At 40.9% G+C, this 17,463-nt stretch overlaps 1 protein-coding gene across 1 annotated transcript in view; it reads right to left on the reverse strand.

The window, feature by feature from the left end:
• Positions 1–495: 495 nt before the first annotated feature.
• The window catches only part of LOC144511891 (ADP-ribosylation factor-like protein 8A), a 55,223-nt gene continuing 38,255 nt past the window's right edge, over positions 496–17,463 (reverse strand). The window contains exons 5-7 of the mRNA XM_078242322.1: positions 16,040–16,107; positions 7,566–7,636; positions 496–695 (exon numbers count right to left, since the gene is read on the reverse strand). Coding sequence (XP_078098448.1) covers positions 646–695; positions 7,566–7,636; positions 16,040–16,107 — 189 coding nt within the window. The 3' untranslated portion in view covers positions 496–645. The remainder of the gene's footprint in view (positions 696–7,565; positions 7,637–16,039; positions 16,108–17,463) is intronic.

Raw genomic sequence — 17,463 nt, forward strand, 5'->3', positions numbered from 1 at the left:
GACATTTAAAACATCTCAGTTAAAGATACGAGAGATATGGCTTCTCTGTAGATGACCTGCATTGACTATAATATATATATATTATATAAATTATATATAATATATATTAATATGTTAGTTGCTGTGCCAAGCAGCTCCAGACTATCCACAATTATTTTCGAGGTGCAAATAACAAGACTAGGCTTGTTGGGTGGAGTAATGAAACAGATGTAGATTTGCTCAGTGTAACAATTGGGCCACTGCATGGATCCCCTGAGCATGCTCAGTTGATGCAATGGAATGTAATTGTGCTTCCTCAACATCAACAACTGTGGCACTCGGATAGAAGGAGTTCCATCTTACAATGGGGTTTTATAAGCATGCATATTAAAAATAAAAACATCCCATTTATTCAATAACAAAACCCTTTTCAAACTGACAGTGGGTAAGTTATTAAGTTTCACAAGATTAGATTTAGTAACTCAGCTTAATTATATAAAAACATAAAAAAAGTGCAAAATAATATTGTACACTCTCTCTCATGATAAAAACTTTTAATTTGACCTCAGTGTTGTTGGATAGCTTTCTAAACTTTCTTTCCAGGGAAGGAGGTCAGGATTAACTATGGCAGGTCCTGGGCAAGTAAGAAATCAGCATCCCTTGCTCTCAGCTACGTTTGGTCTTTGAGTGTTGAATGAGCCACTGTAGTGTTATATCTGAAATTAATTTGTGGGAAATAAAATTACAAGTATAAGCAGCATAAAATTTGACAAAAAGCATTTTTTTAAATACAAAATGTCACTGAAAAACAAGTACAATTTTAAAAGCACAAGAAACAAATCCCAAACATAAACCATTTTGTGCACTAATGGGTTATTTATGAACTACAAGTTTCTTAAGTACCCAGTGTTCAAATTTTGTAGCCTCATCCAACAGACCTGCCAATACATATAGGGTTAAAGTCAAATGTACTAACCAGAATTCAATCCATTGATCAGTGCCCATACATATCCAATTATACAAAGAAATTACAATAATATATTTAGAAACAGTCTACTCTTTTTTTGTAAAAGTGTTTCACCACTACTTTTTCATTTTTTTAATGAACTAAGTTGCAGAGGAGCAAAGAATCTAATTTATCCCTATTGCAGTAACTGAAATGATCAGATCTGGAAAGAACACTTAGATTCCTTTTTATTATTCATTCAGGCGATGTGGGCGTCACGAGCATTTATTGTCCACCTCTAATTGGTTTGTTTGGCCATTTCAAAAGACTGTTAAAAGAACCACATTCCTGTGTCTGGAGCCAAGATTGAGTAAGGATGGCAGATTTTGTGATCCAGATAGGTTTATACACTCGTTTCATGGTCACCATTAGCGATGCTAATTCCAGATTTATTTAATTAATTGAGCTCAAATACCCCAGCAGCCATGACAGAATTTGAATTCATGCTTCTGGATCATTAATCCAGGGCTCTAACACAATGACAGTAACTATGCTACCATTGATGAATTCATCACTGAGCTCCAGTATAGGGTCAAAATGGAGTTGATGATTCAGAACTCAGCATTTATCAATTTTGGTTTTCTCAGTCCCTCAATAGATTTACTGCTTCACAATATGTCCCACCTTTTGAAATTTGGAATCTGCCATGTATACCATGTCAGCTATTAAAAGTAACAGCCACAACTTTGATGCTCACAGCTCATCTACTCAATAGCAGAGTAACTGTATTAGCAAAATGAAGGAGACAACATATTTTTTTTAAAAAACTTTTATTTGCAAAGATGCCTCCCTGGACTTCCTAGAAATATAAAAATTTAATGGTGGCGGAACTCTGGATGGGTAGATTCCCTACTTTGCCACATTTCCCACATAATAATGCAAGAGGAGAGTCATAAAATTCATATTTTTTAAAATGCAGCAATGGAAAGCCAAAAACACAAGTTTCAAGCAGAATTGTCAAAACAAAATTGAAGTACTGCATTGGTACAAAATGTTTTGAGTAAGCTTTATGTAATGACATGGGCTGAAAGAGAACATATTTGATAATTTATAAAGACATTGAAGTTGTACTTAGCTTGCTGACATTAAAAATAACCTTCGCCCCTTTGGCACTATTTTCCTCCCCCCTGCATTCAAATGGAGCGTTCAAATGGAGTTCAATGCGGAAAAGTGTGAGGTGATTCACTTTGGAAGGAGTAACAGGATTACAGAGTAATCCTACTAAGATACTTGGTAGTGTGGATGAACAGAGAGATCTCGGTGTCCATGTGCATAGATCCCTGAAAGTTGGCACCCAGGTTGATAGGGTTGTTAAGAAGGCGCACGGAGTGTTAGCTTTTATTGGTAGAGGGATTGAGTTTTGGAGCCAGGAGGTCATGTTGCAGCTGTACAAAACTCTGGTGCGGCCGCGCTTGGAGTATTGCGTACAGTTCTGGTCACCGCATTATAGGAAGGATGTGGATGCATTGGAAAGGGTGCAGAGGAGATTTACTAGGATGTTGCCTGATATGGTGGGAAGGTCTTATGAGGAAAGGCTGAGGGACTTGAGCTTGCTTTCGTTAGTGAGAAGACGGTTAAGAGGTGACTTAATAGAGGCATACAAGATGATCAGAAGATTAGATAGGGTGGATAGCGAGAGCCTTTTTCCTCGGACGGTGATAGCTAGCACGAGGGGACATAGCTTTAAATTGAGGGGTGATAGATATAGGACAGATGTCAGAGGTAGGTTCTTCACTCAGAGTGGTATGGGTGTGGAATGCCCTGCCTGCAGCAGTAGTGGACTCGCCAACATTAAGGGCATTTAAATGGTCATTGGATAAACATATGGATGATATTGGAATGGTGTAGGTTAGATGGGCTTTAGATTGGTTTCACTGGTGGGCGCAACATCGAGGGCCTGTACTGCGCTGTTATGTTCTATGTTCTAAGACCACTGAATGGACAGAGGTGAACAGGGAAAATCAAAGGTGGTCAATCAAATTTGTCCCATACAACCATTTTTGCAAATAAGCAGCATGACCCCAATATCATTGCTGGCAGGAGCCACATAATCTGGGAGACATGATCCTAATTGTGCTTCTCACATCCATCAATGATCTGTGTCTCACTGCTGACTAGGCCATCCTCTAAACAGCAGTTATTTCCTCATCTGTGGAGATGCCAGCGTTGGACTGGGATAGGCACAGTACGAAGTCTCACAACACCAGGTTAAAGTCCAACAGGTTTATTTGGTAGCACAAGCTTTCTGAGCGCTGCTCCTTCATCGGGTGAGTCACCTGATGAAGGAGCAGCACTCCAAAAGCTCGTGTTACCAAATAAACATGTTACACTTTAACATGGTGTTGAGACTTCTTACAATTCCTCATCTGTAAGACACATGGTACAAAATCACTATAGAGAAAGATCAATATATTAGACAATGGAAAGACAAATGGTTCATTATTTTCAGCGCTGACCATGATAATAACAGCCAAGAAAAACTAACAATGATGCCCCCAATGGCATTCGACTTTAAGGTAGCAAATATTCAATTTACATGATCCTGAGCTTGAAGATTTCATCTGGCCTACCCTGCAAAAGTAACTAGTGAAAACAACTGGAAATACTGCCAGGTGACAATCTTCAAGAAAGCAGAAGCTTATTTTACCATCATTGAGATTTCAGTGTTTGACGAATCTTATTTTTGCTTGATGGTGGAATCTCCTAACCCTATATTCCAGGGACAGAAATAGCAAAAGCTCCCTGTGGATCTGTGCCCAGCTAGGAGTTATTTTATCGGAAGGTACAGGAGGAAATTGAGGTGATGAAAGGAAACTGCATTTAGGCTACTTCTGATTTATTTTGCCAGCCAAAGTATGCATTATAACCTCCACCTGCCATTACGCTGGGAATGGTGAGAATGGGAAATACTTCAGATGCATGGGGTGGCAATGAAAAGTACATGAGAAGGAAAGGAAAAAAGCTTTTGGTGATAGGGTGGGAGGAGACCTTTGTGAAACAAACACCTGCACAGACCATAGGGGCTGAATGGCCCGTTTCTGTGCACAAATTCTGATAATTATTTTAATTAAATCAGATTTCTTTCTCAGACTAAAGGCAGACCTGGACTGAAAAACAACAGTAAATTGGCTCTTGTCAAATTAATTTAGTTGATTGCACTCCTGCCTGAGCCAAAGTTTAGAGTTAAAGCACATTCTAGATTGACAACTCAATGCTGAGGCAATGGCTGCATTATCAATGGCTCATCATAGGGATTAAATGACAAAACTAAGTGAATATTAAAGATCCCACAGCCAGGAGCAGGAACCTATCATGTTCTAGCTAATATTCTTCCTGCAAACATTTAAACAGTCATTCAGCTCATTTGGTGTTTTCAGAATTTTGAATATAATGGCTACAATATATCCCAGTTAACTGTGGTCATATTTCATAATTTATTGAAAATAAAAAATCCTGGAGAAAAGACTCTCTCAATACCAGAGTCCACTCTCTGCATCAGAAAGATGTAGCTGGACATCAGCCCTCTACAAGATGGGGGCTCGGTTAGCTCAGTTGGTTAGATGGCTGGTTAGTGATGCAGAGCGATGCTAACAGCGTGGGTTCAATTCCCATGCCAGCTGAGATTATCCATGAAGACCCCACCTTCTCAACCTTGCTCCTCACCTGAGGTGGTGACCTTCAGGTTAAATCACCACCAGTCAGCACTCTCTCAAAAAATGTTGAAAGCAGCCTCTGGGACTTTTGCTTCACAAGATTATAGAATAGTATAAGTATTATACTTAGTTTAAGTGCTTAAACTAAAACTCCAAATTGATTAAAAATAAATTTTACAACTGTATAAATTCAAATGAATTCCAGCAGAGTTCGCTGTAAATGCACAAACTCTAATGCTAGAGCATTAGACAGCAAAGCGTTTTGCATCAGTTATGAACAAATTATGGTCTCAGCCAAGACCAGTAACCTTTTGTCAAAAACAAAGAAATCTGAAATCTATTTCTTAAAGAATGAAGCCACAAGATTCCACCAATTTAAAACAGAAGAATTTTTACTATGCAAAATAACACACTAAATACTATCTCAGATCATCACTTTTATATTGAATCCCAGAAATAACATCAGTTACAACACAAATAACTGTCAAATTGTGGTCGAATTAAGGCAAATCTAATGAATTGGCATATAGGTCATCAATCTCAGGCATGGTCCTTCAAAACTCTGTCTGCATCAAAAAGAATTTGAGCTCCTCTCCTAGGAGCTAACCTGAACCCCAGCTGATGGAAGCACACAATCAAACCAAGTTCCATGGGCACAGCCTTCACCCAAACTGGCACACGCCCACAGAACCTCCTCAACTCGGCCTAGAAGATAAAAATCCACCAGTCTGATTTTCAAGTAACTGAATCAGCTGCAGCAACTGTGTCCTTGCTTATTCTCAACTTCTGGATCTGGAGTCTTGTTTTCTTCAGTCTACTTGTACTACACTACTGTGCTCATCAATTTTTACTACTGAATTTGGATGGCTGTGCCCTTGTCTATGGCTAACAGGTCTCAGTCCACCGAAAGGTTCTAGTTTCCAATCACCGCTTCAGTCTTGGTTTCCTTAGTAAATGCAAAGTTCAGTTTCCTTTCAGTTAGGGTATGTCTCAAAAATACAAGTTTTGAAATCATGGATTCCATCACATTATTGGATTGCCTTCTATGTAAACTAAGTGAAGCCATGAACAAGCACAGGTGATGTCACTGTAATACTTCACAATTAAATAACACGTAGTTTGTTCATACTGGAATGCATCTAAAAGAATCAAAAAGCTAATGTCACTGTTTTCTTATGTAGCAAAGGAGATAGTCAAGGCACCCTAGAATAGAGAGCTTGAACACAAGCCAAAAATTGAAGGTAACTTTTCTCCCCCATTTTTCTCCCCATACTCTCCAAGCTCATCTGTTCAGAGATGTACTTTCTAATCCTCCAACCACTGAGGCTCCAACCTCTGATCAAATCTCAGCCCCTGCCCCTTCCCTTCAAAAAAAACTATCAACCATGCCTCAAATAACCCATCGTTGACCTGTGCAACCTCCAAAATTGTTGAAACAGTGGTCACTTCACAGATATATACGTTCATCATTCTCCTAATTCAGCATTCAAATCCCTTCATCCATTTTTCATCTTACCCAATGCAGCAAGGTTGATCAACGATACTGGTGACATCCTTTGTTATATACTATCCCTTCATACCCTGGGCTTTTCAACAGGGTTGACCTCATCTTCCAGCTGCACTGCATCTCCCATATAGTCAACTTCCTCAGGACCTTTCTTCAGTACTTTCAAACAGATTCACCTTCCACAACCTTTTTCTGTTTGTCTTTTTCCTTCAGTCCTCAGACTTGCGTCTTCCTGCAGTTTTTTTCTAACACTCCATCGGTGGAGCAATTTTCAACCATTTAGACTCTGTACTCGAGATACTGGTTACAAATGGTTCCAGCTTAGACCTTAGCCACTCTTTTAGAAGCTTATTTAAAGTTTACATGATAATGTTATTTGTCACCTCCTATTTTCCACTCTACAAAACATCTCAGAACCCACTCAGAACTTGGCAAGTGTCTGGAACAAGCTGCCAGAGGTAGTAGTAGAGGCGGGTACAATTTTGTCTGTTAAAAAGCATTTAGGTAGTGACATGGGTAAGAGGGATCTGGGTGTACAGGTACACAGGTCACTGAAAGTGGAGAAGGTAGTCAATAAGGCAAACGGCATGTTTGCCTTCATCGGCCGGGGCATTGAGTTTAAAAATTGGCATGTCACATTGCAGCTTTATAGAACCTTTGTTAGACCGCACTTGGAATATAGTGTTCAATTCTGGTCGCCACACTACCAGAAGGATGTGGAGACTTTGGAGAGGGTACAGAAAAGATTTACCAGGATGCCCGGTATGGAGGGCGTTAGCTATGAGGTGAGGCTGGAGAAACTTGGTTTGTTCTCATTGGAACGACAGAGGTTGAGGGGCGACCTGAAAGAAGTCTACAAGATTATGAGGGGCATGGACAGAGTGGATAGTCAGAAGCTTTTTCCCAGGGTGGAAAAGTCAATTATTAGGGGACATAGATTTAAGGTGCGAGGGGCAAGCTTTAAAGGAGATTTACGAGGCAAGTTTTTTTTTTACACAGAGGGTGGTGGGTGCCTGTAACTCGCTGCCGGTGGAGGTGCTGGAAGCAGATACGATAGTGAGTTTTAAGGGGCGTCTGGACAAATACATGAATAGGATTGGAATAGAGGGATATGGTTCCCGCGAAGGTAGAGGTTTTAGTTCAGTCGGGCAGCATGGTCAATGCAGGCTTGGAGGGCCGAAGGGCCTGTTCCTGTGCTGCAATTTTCTTTGTTCAGTTGGGGAAAAAAAAACCTCCTACAAAATGTTGCCACTGCCTGACTGAAGTGCAAAACTGGATTCCAGCTGCCCTGCAAAACTGAATGGAAAACTGAATGGATCAAAGGACTCAACCCAATATTTTATTTTCAATTGAATTGTCTATTTTCAGTTCCCTGATGCCTGATTGCCCGTTTTTCTTTAATATGCCCACAAGTACTTACCTATATTATCCTTTTCCTTACAGGAGATGGAGTAGCAACATATTTCTCGGTCTTGGATAGCAGACAGGTTCCTAGTACAACACAATAAAGGGCAAATTTAATATATATTTTTTAAATCTATGCACTAATAATGCAACTCACAACGTGCACAGGAATTGATATATACTAATGGCATGCAAGTGAAATGCATGAAAGCTTCTCAGAGAAATTTAAATCTTACTGCAGTTTAACAGGTAAATAACTTTGCTTTTATAATAGTGACCTAAACAATCCTTTAGTAAAAATGTGGATGAAAACAAGATTTTTTTTTAAAAAGGTACCTATAGCCAGAGGTATGCAAAAACTATTTAAATTTGCGTATAAAGATTTGATATTGGTTTTCTTTCCTGCACCATTATGAAATTATTAATGGAGCTAAAAATAACAAAAGAGCATAACAATTATTTTTGATCCATCCATCATGGGACATACTCTGCTTTTTTTTGTAAAATGTTTCCAATTCCAAAGCTTATTATATATGCACGACTTCACAACATACATTTAAGGAATTTTCATTAAAATAATCAACTGTTAAAAAGGAGGATGGATAAGAATTTGTTTTAGTTGCAAATCATTTCGAAATCAAGAGAAAACCTCAGCCCAGTAGCACTAATTAATATGATTTGGCTTATGCACATTCGTTCAGCTGTAGGAAGACAAATAGATACATTTAAAATAATGTCACAAGTGAGCAATCACAGAAAAAAAACGATGACAAGTTTCAGACATGCATTACAACAACAATTAGTTTTTATATAAGCATGTTTAACATCGTGAAATATTCCAAGGTGCTTCGTAGGAGTGTTATCCTTAAACAAACAAAATTTGACACCAAATCACACAAGGAGATATTAGGGCAAATAACCAAAAACTTGGTCAAGGGGTGGGATTTAAGGAACATCTGAACAGGAGAGGCAAAATTGCAGAGATTTAGGATGAGGATGCTAAAACTTACAGGCATGGCAGCTGAAAGCACAATAACCAATACTGGAGGGATTAAAACTCGGGGATGCATGCAAAACCAGAATTGGAGGAGCGCAGATATGAGGGTTATAGGACTGGAGGATGTTGCAATGGTAGGATGGGGTGTGTGTGTGTGTGTCTGTGCGTGTGTGTGGGGGGCGGCGGGGGGGGGCAGTATTTTAAGCATGATTGAGAATTTTAAAATTAAGGGTTTGCTAACTGGGAGTCAATGTAGGTCACAGCACCCACTGAGGGGTGGGTGTTATGTAAGCATGAATGGGTGCAAGTCAAGACACAGATAGCAGAATTTCGGATGAACTCAAATGAATGAATAGTGGAAGTTTGGAAGGTGGCCAGCAGTGTCTTGGAATGATCAGGTCCAGTGGTAATGGAGGCATGGATGAGGGCTTTAGCAGGTGAGCTGAGGCATGGCAAAGTCAGACAATGTTAGGAGGAGTGCAAACTATTCAAGGTTAAGTTAGGAATATTCACTTGGCTGTTGATCAATACAATACTGTTTTTATTTAGCCACTTTTACATAGAAAAATGCCTTAAGGTCCAAGAAGAATAGATGCAAAGCTAAGGATAAGTCAGGAATGGTGTATCTTTCAATTAAAGATGTTGGATTTTCTTTTGATAAATAAAATTTAAGTATCTATCAACCATTGTACACTATAAAGAACTACACTTTCACACAGGATCAAATTCAAATAACTGCAAATACCAGAGAAATAGGACAATATCACAGCACTTAGTGCATGTGGAGTGAATGATGCCAGATTTCTAAATCTATGAGCAACATGGAGGGCATTCTACGCCCGTTTTGAGCAAGAGGTCAGCAAGAGCATGACCTCCACCCTGGAAGCCCTGGATGAACCTGTTTCTGGGGTCACCATTGCAGATGTCGGAGCAGCTTTCTCGAAGGTCAACCCACGGAAAGCCACAGGCCCAGATGGGGTACCCGGACGAGCACTCAGATCCTGCGCGGATCAACTGGTGGGAGTATTCGCAGACATCTTCAACCTCTCTTTACAACAATCTGAGGTCCCTATCTGCTTCAAGAAGATGACCATCATCCCAGTACTTAAGAAAAACCAAGCAGCGTGCCTTAATGACTATCAGCCGGTGGCTTTGACATCCATCATTATGAAGTGCTTCGAAAGGCTAGTCATGACACGAATCAACTCCAGCCTCCCGGCCTACCTGGATCCACTACAGTTTGCCTATTGCTGCAACAGGTCCACAGCTGACACCATCTCTCTGGCCCTGCACTCAATCCTGGAACACCGAGATAACAAGGACACCTACGTCAGACTCTTATTTATTGACTACAGCTCAGCCTTCAACACCATTATTCCCACAAAACTCATCTCCAAACTCCGTGACCTGGGCCTCGGCACCTCCCTCTGCGACTGGATCCTGAACTTCTTAACTCGCAGACCACAATCAGCAAGGATAGGCAACAACACCACCTCCACAATCATCCTCAACACCGGTGCCCCCTACTATACTCCTTATACACCTATGACTGTGTGGCCAAATTCCCCTCCAATTCGATTTTCAAGTTTGCTGACGACACCACCGTAGTGGGTCGGATCTCAAACAATGACAAGACAGAGTACAGGAATGAGATAGAGAATCTGGTGAACTGGTGAACTCTCCCTCAATGTCAACAAAATGAAGGAGATCGTCATCGACTTCAGGAAGCGTAAAGGAGAACATGCCCCTGTCTACATCAACGGGGACAAAGTAGAAAGAGTCGAGAGCTTCAAGCTTTTAGGTGTCCAAATCACCAACAACCTGTCCTGGTCCCCCATGCCAACACTATAGTTAAGAAAGCCCACCAAAGCCTCTACTTTCTCAGAAGACTAAGGAAATTTGGCATGTCAGCTACGACTCTCACCAATGTTTACAGATGCACATAGAAAGCATTCTTTCTGGTTGTATCACAGCTTGGTATGGCTCCTGCTCCGCCCAAGTCCGCAAGGAACAACAAAAAGTCGTGAATGTCGCCCAGTCCATATCGCAAACCAGCCTCCCATCCACTAACTCGGTCTACATTTCCCGCTGCCTCGGCAAAGCAGCCTGCATAATTAAGGATCCCACGCATCCAGGACATTCTCTTTTCCACCTTCTTCCGTCAGGAGAAAAATACAAAAGTCTGAGGTCACGTACCAACCGACTCAAGAATAGTTTCTTCCCTGCTGCTGTCAGACTTTTGAATGGACTTAACCTTGCATTAAGTTGATCTTTCTCTACACCCTAGCTATTACTGTAACACTACATTCTGCACTCTCTCGTTTCCTTCTCTATGAATGGTATGCTTTGTCTGCATAGCGCGCAAGAAACAATACTTTTCACTGTATGTGGTTGACGGAGGGGAACCGGTGGATGCGGTGTTTTTGGATTTCCAAAAGACATTTGATAAGGTGCCTCACAAAACGTTGCTGAAGAAGATTGGGTCACACTGAGTTGGGGGTAGGGTGTTAGCGTGGATTGGGGATTGGCTATCCGACAGGAAGCAGAGAGTCAGAATAAATGGGTGCTTTTCTGGTTGGCAGATGGTAACTAGTGGCGTGCCGCAGGGGCCGGTACTGGGGCCTCAACTATTTACCATTTATATAGACGATCTTGAGGAGGGGACTGAGTGTAGGGTAAGAAAGTTTGCAGACGACACAAAGATAAGTGGAAAAGTGAATCGTGTGGAGGGCGTAGAAGTTCTGCAGAGAGATTTGGACAGGCTGTGAGTGGGCGAGGATCTGGCAGATGGAGTATAACGTTGACAAATGTGAGGTTATTCACTTTGGAGGAAATAATAGCAAATTGGATTATCTAAATGGAAAAAAATTACAACATGCTGCTGTGCAAAGGGACCTGGAGGTCCTTGTGCATGAGACGCAAAAACCCAGTCTGCAGGTGCAACAGGTGATCAAGAAGGCAAATGGGATATTGGCCTATATCGCAAGGGGGATAGAATATAAAAGCAGAGATGCCTTGCTGCATCTGTACAGGGCATTGGTGAGGCCGCAGCTGGAATACAGTGTGCAGTATTGGTCCCCTTATTTGCAGAAGGATTTATTGGCCTTGGAGGGAGTGCAGAGAAGGTTCACCAGGTTGATACCAGAGATGAGGGGTGTTGATTATGAGGAGAGACTGAGCAGATTGGGTTTGTACTCGTTGGAATTTAGAAGGCTGAGGGGGGGGATCTTATAGAGACCTATAAGATAATGAAGGGGCTGGATAGGGTAGAGGTGGAGAGATTCTTTCCACTTAGAAAGGAAGCTAGAACTAGAGGGCACAGCCTCAAAATAAAGGGGGGTCGGTTTAGGACAGAGTTGAGGAGGAACTTCTTCTCTCAGAGGGTGGTGAATCTCTGGAATTCTCTGCCCACTGAAGTGGTGGAGGCTACCTCATTGAATATGTTTAAATCACGGATAGATGGATTCCTGATCGGTAAGAGAATTAGGGGTTATGGGGATCAGGCGGGTAAGTGAAACTGATCCACTTCAGATCAGCCATGATCTTACTGAATGGCGGGGCAGGCTCGAGGGGCTAGATGGCCTACTCCTGCTCCTATTTCTTATGTTCTTATGTTAATACATGTGACAATAATAAATCAAATCAACTTATTGTTCTCATAGGTACTGTTGACTTTTTTTTTTAAATCAAGAAGGTAATTGGTTTGCCTGCTAATTTACAAATGGCACCTGGCAAAAAAGAGTTTTTATGTAGAATGTTTTTATTGCATTCTTTGTTCTTTGCTAAAATTACACACTATGTTTTATATTTAAATCTAAATCTTTAAAATTTGACATAAAATTCAATGCATTGTTTTGCAAATTATGTCAAACTTGAATATTAGAACATCCTCTCGATGAGCAGTGAACTGCTTAAGTCAAAGTCAGTTCACCAAATTCTGGATTGAGCATCAAGTTTGAGACACCACCAGGGGGCACCAAGCCCTATGCTGGGTTTGCCTCTACTGCAAAACCAGAACTATTCGAACAGCTTGCTGTCCTAGAAAATGAAAGTGTTTCAAAAAAGCTTTCATTTTGGATTTGTGCATTCCACAATATTCCCACGGAACTACAAAAAACTGCCAAGAACCAAGTTGTGAAACATTTTTTTTATCTACAAAAATACTGTGAGATTAACAAACTGTTTTATAATTAACAAAGCACAAAAAGGATTTGAGGAAGTTTATCATTGAGATTCAGTTGGTTAACTGATCAGAATAATCCTTGCACAAGAAAGTGTACAAATGTTGGTACACACCCTGCACCACCCTAGCTACCCTCAGCCACCACCCCCCCACTGACTGCCCGATAAGGGGAGGGATGTCTCTTCCTTTTGTCCAACTCTACTGGACTTGTCAGAAAGCCTGCTGCACCACACTTTCCTCATCCAGCACGAGTCAGAAGGTGGGCAAGAAAGGTGCGGCTGCATTTCAGCACAAGTAAATGAAAGCGGAGTGGCAATCTGATTTCCACAATGGAAGTTGTGGCCTAGTGTATCATTGTTTTCTCCAACAAACCCCTTATAATTTTGAACATGTCTATCAAATCTCTTTTTAATCGTCTTCACTGCTTCTAAGACAGCAGTCGCAGCTTATCTAGCCTTTCCACATACCATTCTCTTTTGCGCCTTCACCAATTGGCCACAATACTCCAGTTGGGTTGAACCAGTATTTATTGCCTTTGTGTGTTTCATGTACATGCAAATACAGGTTATTAATAAACATCAAGAAAAGTGGCTTGGGGGTCCCCACCTCATACTTTCACTAATCTGAAATACGACCGTTCATCATTAATCTCTGTTCTCACTTAGGTAATTTTGCATTAATTGCCTCTTCAATCCCAGGGAATTCTGTGCACTTTGATTACTTCCAACGCTAAGCCAAAGCTTCTTTCCTTTCCTGTCAACACAATATCTTATGCAATCAACCCCTTCACCTGCAACATCTCAAGACTTCAGAACCTCGAATACAAACATTGACAAGATTACCTTATTCCCTTGACCAACAAAAAAATCCACTACTGCTGTTCATCACTGTACAAAAGACTCAAAGACTCAAATCATCCCCACAGCTGCCTCAACCATTCTCTCCTCCTCTTAAATTTTCCCCATCAATTCTAACCTAACCCAAAATTATCATTCTGAAGTTTCAACCCTCAACAGCCCTCTTGACACCTACACTGAAAACTCAAATCATTCCCACTCAAATTTTCAGCATTTAACTCCCTTGCCATAGTCCATTTTGAATCACTCCCATCCCACTTCCAAACACAGCTACCCTCAACCCTCCTCCAATCTTTGATCCTATTGTTCGCCTACCCACTTAACCAGTGCCCTATTTCTAATTATATTATCTCTTCCCAATCCATAAACATATAGTATTAGCTAGCTCCATGCTCATCTCAAAGACCATTGTCTATAGAAAGCTTTGTCCCACTGAACCCAATGCACTGACACGATCCTGATCAAAGTCATCAACCTTCGTGGCTGACTGTACCACATGAACTCACTTAAATATTTTTGTGGCACTCAAATTGTAGAACACTCTGCCCTGCTCTGATATTCACTTTCATGGTTCCAACATAGTCATTAGGTCTTCAGCTTTGGAAATTCAACATGATCACCACCTCCTTCTCCTGATTTACATAACTGACAATCCTTAGTTATGTGTTTCGTGGAGATATCTCTGCACCAAACTGTACAATTGACTGTACAATTTCCAAAAAGAAGCCAAAACTACTACTTTATTCCTCCCAACTGTGGCTTTGAGATTTTAGTCGTCCCTCCTTACTTCTCATTCACGTTGAATCACTTATTGTACATGTTTTCCATCATCTCCACATCACCTGCCTTTGCTCTTATCTAACTCCACGGAAATCCTTATCCATGCTCTTAGTAACTTCAGACTTTTACCACACCTGCCTCAGTGACTCCCCTCCCCTTCAGTGTACAACTGCAATTTACAATAAACTTCACCACAAAGTGCTGGTCAATGATTAATTCACTGGTTCACTGCCGTCCAATGCACAATTAAAAATGCTCATCCTCATTTACAATCCCTGCATGGCCTCATTTCAATCCAGATATGCAAGCTCCTCACACATCCAAGTCTGAACACATCAGTCTTTTATGGCCTCTAATGCATCCTTCCTTGTCCCATCACCAATGGTGGTCTTCAGTCATAATAGGCTTACTATCTAGAGCACTCTTTCCCAACCTTCTATACATCATTGCACAACTCTAAATCATAAAAATATTTTGAGGCACTTTTGTTTCTCTGAACTTCCCTCGAGAAAGAGTTTTTTGGGGTGATTTTCAGGCTGCTTTCGCCATCACAGAGAACGGAAACAGGGGGCAGAAAATCTGGAGACTAAGGAAACACGGTTTTCATGTTTTGGCATGTGTGGATGCCAAAAATCTGATTTCCATCATGATAATAGTTATGCTGATCACTGGTAGCTTCTGTTTAGGCTATTGCAAAACCTGGGCCATTGACTTGGAAAAACATAAAAACATAATTTAAATGTAAATTGTATAAAGGAAACCTCGAGTTCCTTGAAAACACAGTTCACAATAATTTATCCAGTTCATACAAGAATATTTTAAAATGGTCATCAACCCGAACGTTGACTTCCTCTCGAGCATTTCTTTTCTTTTTAGGTCTGATTTTCAGCATCTGCACTATTTTGCTTTTATATTAATATTTTCAATACTATTACCTCAGGAAGAAGAAATAAAGTATGGAGAAAAAGCAGTAACATAATTAAAGCGAGAATGCTGAAGTGCAGGAAAGTCATCTCAGCATCACGCTGATCTCATATCTAGGCATTGGCTAAACATAATTATAGATGCAAGTTCTTGGCATGGTTTCAATATTGTGATTTTCAGAACAGCATATGCCATTTTTTTCCCCACCTGTTTCTCTCGCTTCTCCCAGGGTTTTTGTGCCCTTCCTGAATTTTCACTTGTGTGTGGGGACGCATGGGGCCTTTGTGTTCAGCTCCAAGTCTTGTTGGTCATGCATATGGGCCTGACCAACATAAAAATTCTAAACTGCATGTGCGGCTCTTTCCCAGCTGGCGCATGCGCGGGAGGCCCGAGGTTCATCAGGTCTTGCAGATGCTGGCCAGAGCTGAAGGTGAAGGTTAGTGCTAGTTTTAGTTTAATTACATGAATGTTGAATCATTTTGAAGCTTTTTTCGCAGCACAATTACGGGATCTTCACGGCACAATAGGGATCCACTGATCTAGATACTATGCACTCCTAAACTTTTCTAACTTTAACACCTGGTGCGTTGACCATGTTTTCTCACAACATCACTACTACAGTTTGACATCAGTTTTGGCTGTGTTCAGTACTTTGTGACATTTTCCATGTTAAAGATACAGTACAAGTAATTGCTGTTGCATTTGAAGGTTAAACAGAAGATTTGACTGAAAGCACAAAAGCTACTCACATTTTTTCAATAAGTTCTTTTTCATCCAATGCCTCAGGCAGGTCTCGCTTGTTCCCAAGAACTAACACCTATAGGAAAACAAAAAGACTCACCAGGGTCAGTACCTTCTGTAATATTTAACAATGGAAATGTTATAATAGCAGATTTTATATCGAATGCGGTGACTCCACCAACAGCCCATCAAGGCAAGTGAAGGTAAATTCAAAATACTGACAATAATAAAACATTTCTCCAAACACCCTACCAAATAAATGCTCCTTAGCATTACTATGATGGATAATTTAGAGTAATGTGTCATGGAAGTGGTGAGTTTTCATTCAAAATAAAGATTCTCATCTGCTCTAATAGGCAATTACAAGTAAAATGTATGTTCATAATTTGAAATTGAACACTCTCTTATGTCTTTTAGATCTCCAAGTTCAGCAAGGAATTTGCAGAACTAAAGCTGATGCCAACACACGGTGGCACAGTGGTTAGCACTGCTGCCTCACAGCGCCAGGGACCTGGGTTCAAATCCCCGTTAGAGTCACTGTGTAGAGTTTGCACGTTCTCCCTGTGTCTACGTGGATTTTCTCTGGGTGCTCTGGTTTCCTCCCAAAGTCTGAAAGACGTGCTGGTTAGGTGCATTGGCTATGCTAAATACTCCCTTTGTGCACCCGAACAGTCAGTCATCTCACAACACCAGGTTAAAGTCCAACAGGTTTATTTGGCAGCACTAGCTTTCGGAGTCTCAGGCTCCTCCACCAGATGAAGGAGCCTGAGACTCTGAAAGCTAGTGCTGCCAAATAAACCTGTTGGACTTTACCCTGGTGTTGTGAGACTTCTTACTGTGCTTACTCCAGTCCAACGCCGGCATTTCCACATCATGGCTACCCGAACAGGTGCCAGAGTCTGGCAACTAGGGGATTTTCACAGTAACTTCATTGCAGTGTTAGTGTAAGCCTACTTGTGACACTAATAAATAAATTCAAAAACTTAAATTTAAAAAGAAAGGATCCCTGCCTTCTGGTTTCAATCCAAATGTTGATTAAAAGGCATATGGATCTTACAATCTCAATAACATGTTCAGCTTTGCAAGTCTCCCAATGTGGTGTCAATTATAAAAAATGTCAAAATGCTCTCTCAGCAGCCACCTGACATCAGCAATGGCATTTCCTGGTGGTTCTGGTGACCATACAGAAGGTGTCAGCATAGGAAGCTAGTTAAATGATGCAACTTTCTGGAATGAATCCAAACTATTTAGAGGATATTAGCACAACATTTGCGTTGGATAATCGAAGCCAAATGACATGTGGAAACATCCCATTCAGAATCAAGTCATACGAGTTAGCAACTAATGGAATCACTGCGTGGAAGAACAATGCCCTAACCCACAAACAACATTGCTTATTTCTGACCAATTCTACTCATCTTTTCGCATGGCC

This window comes from Mustelus asterias, chromosome 25 (genome assembly GCF_964213995.1).
Source record: "Mustelus asterias chromosome 25, sMusAst1.hap1.1, whole genome shotgun sequence".
NCBI classification, from domain to species: Eukaryota; Metazoa; Chordata; class Chondrichthyes; order Carcharhiniformes; family Triakidae; genus Mustelus; species Mustelus asterias.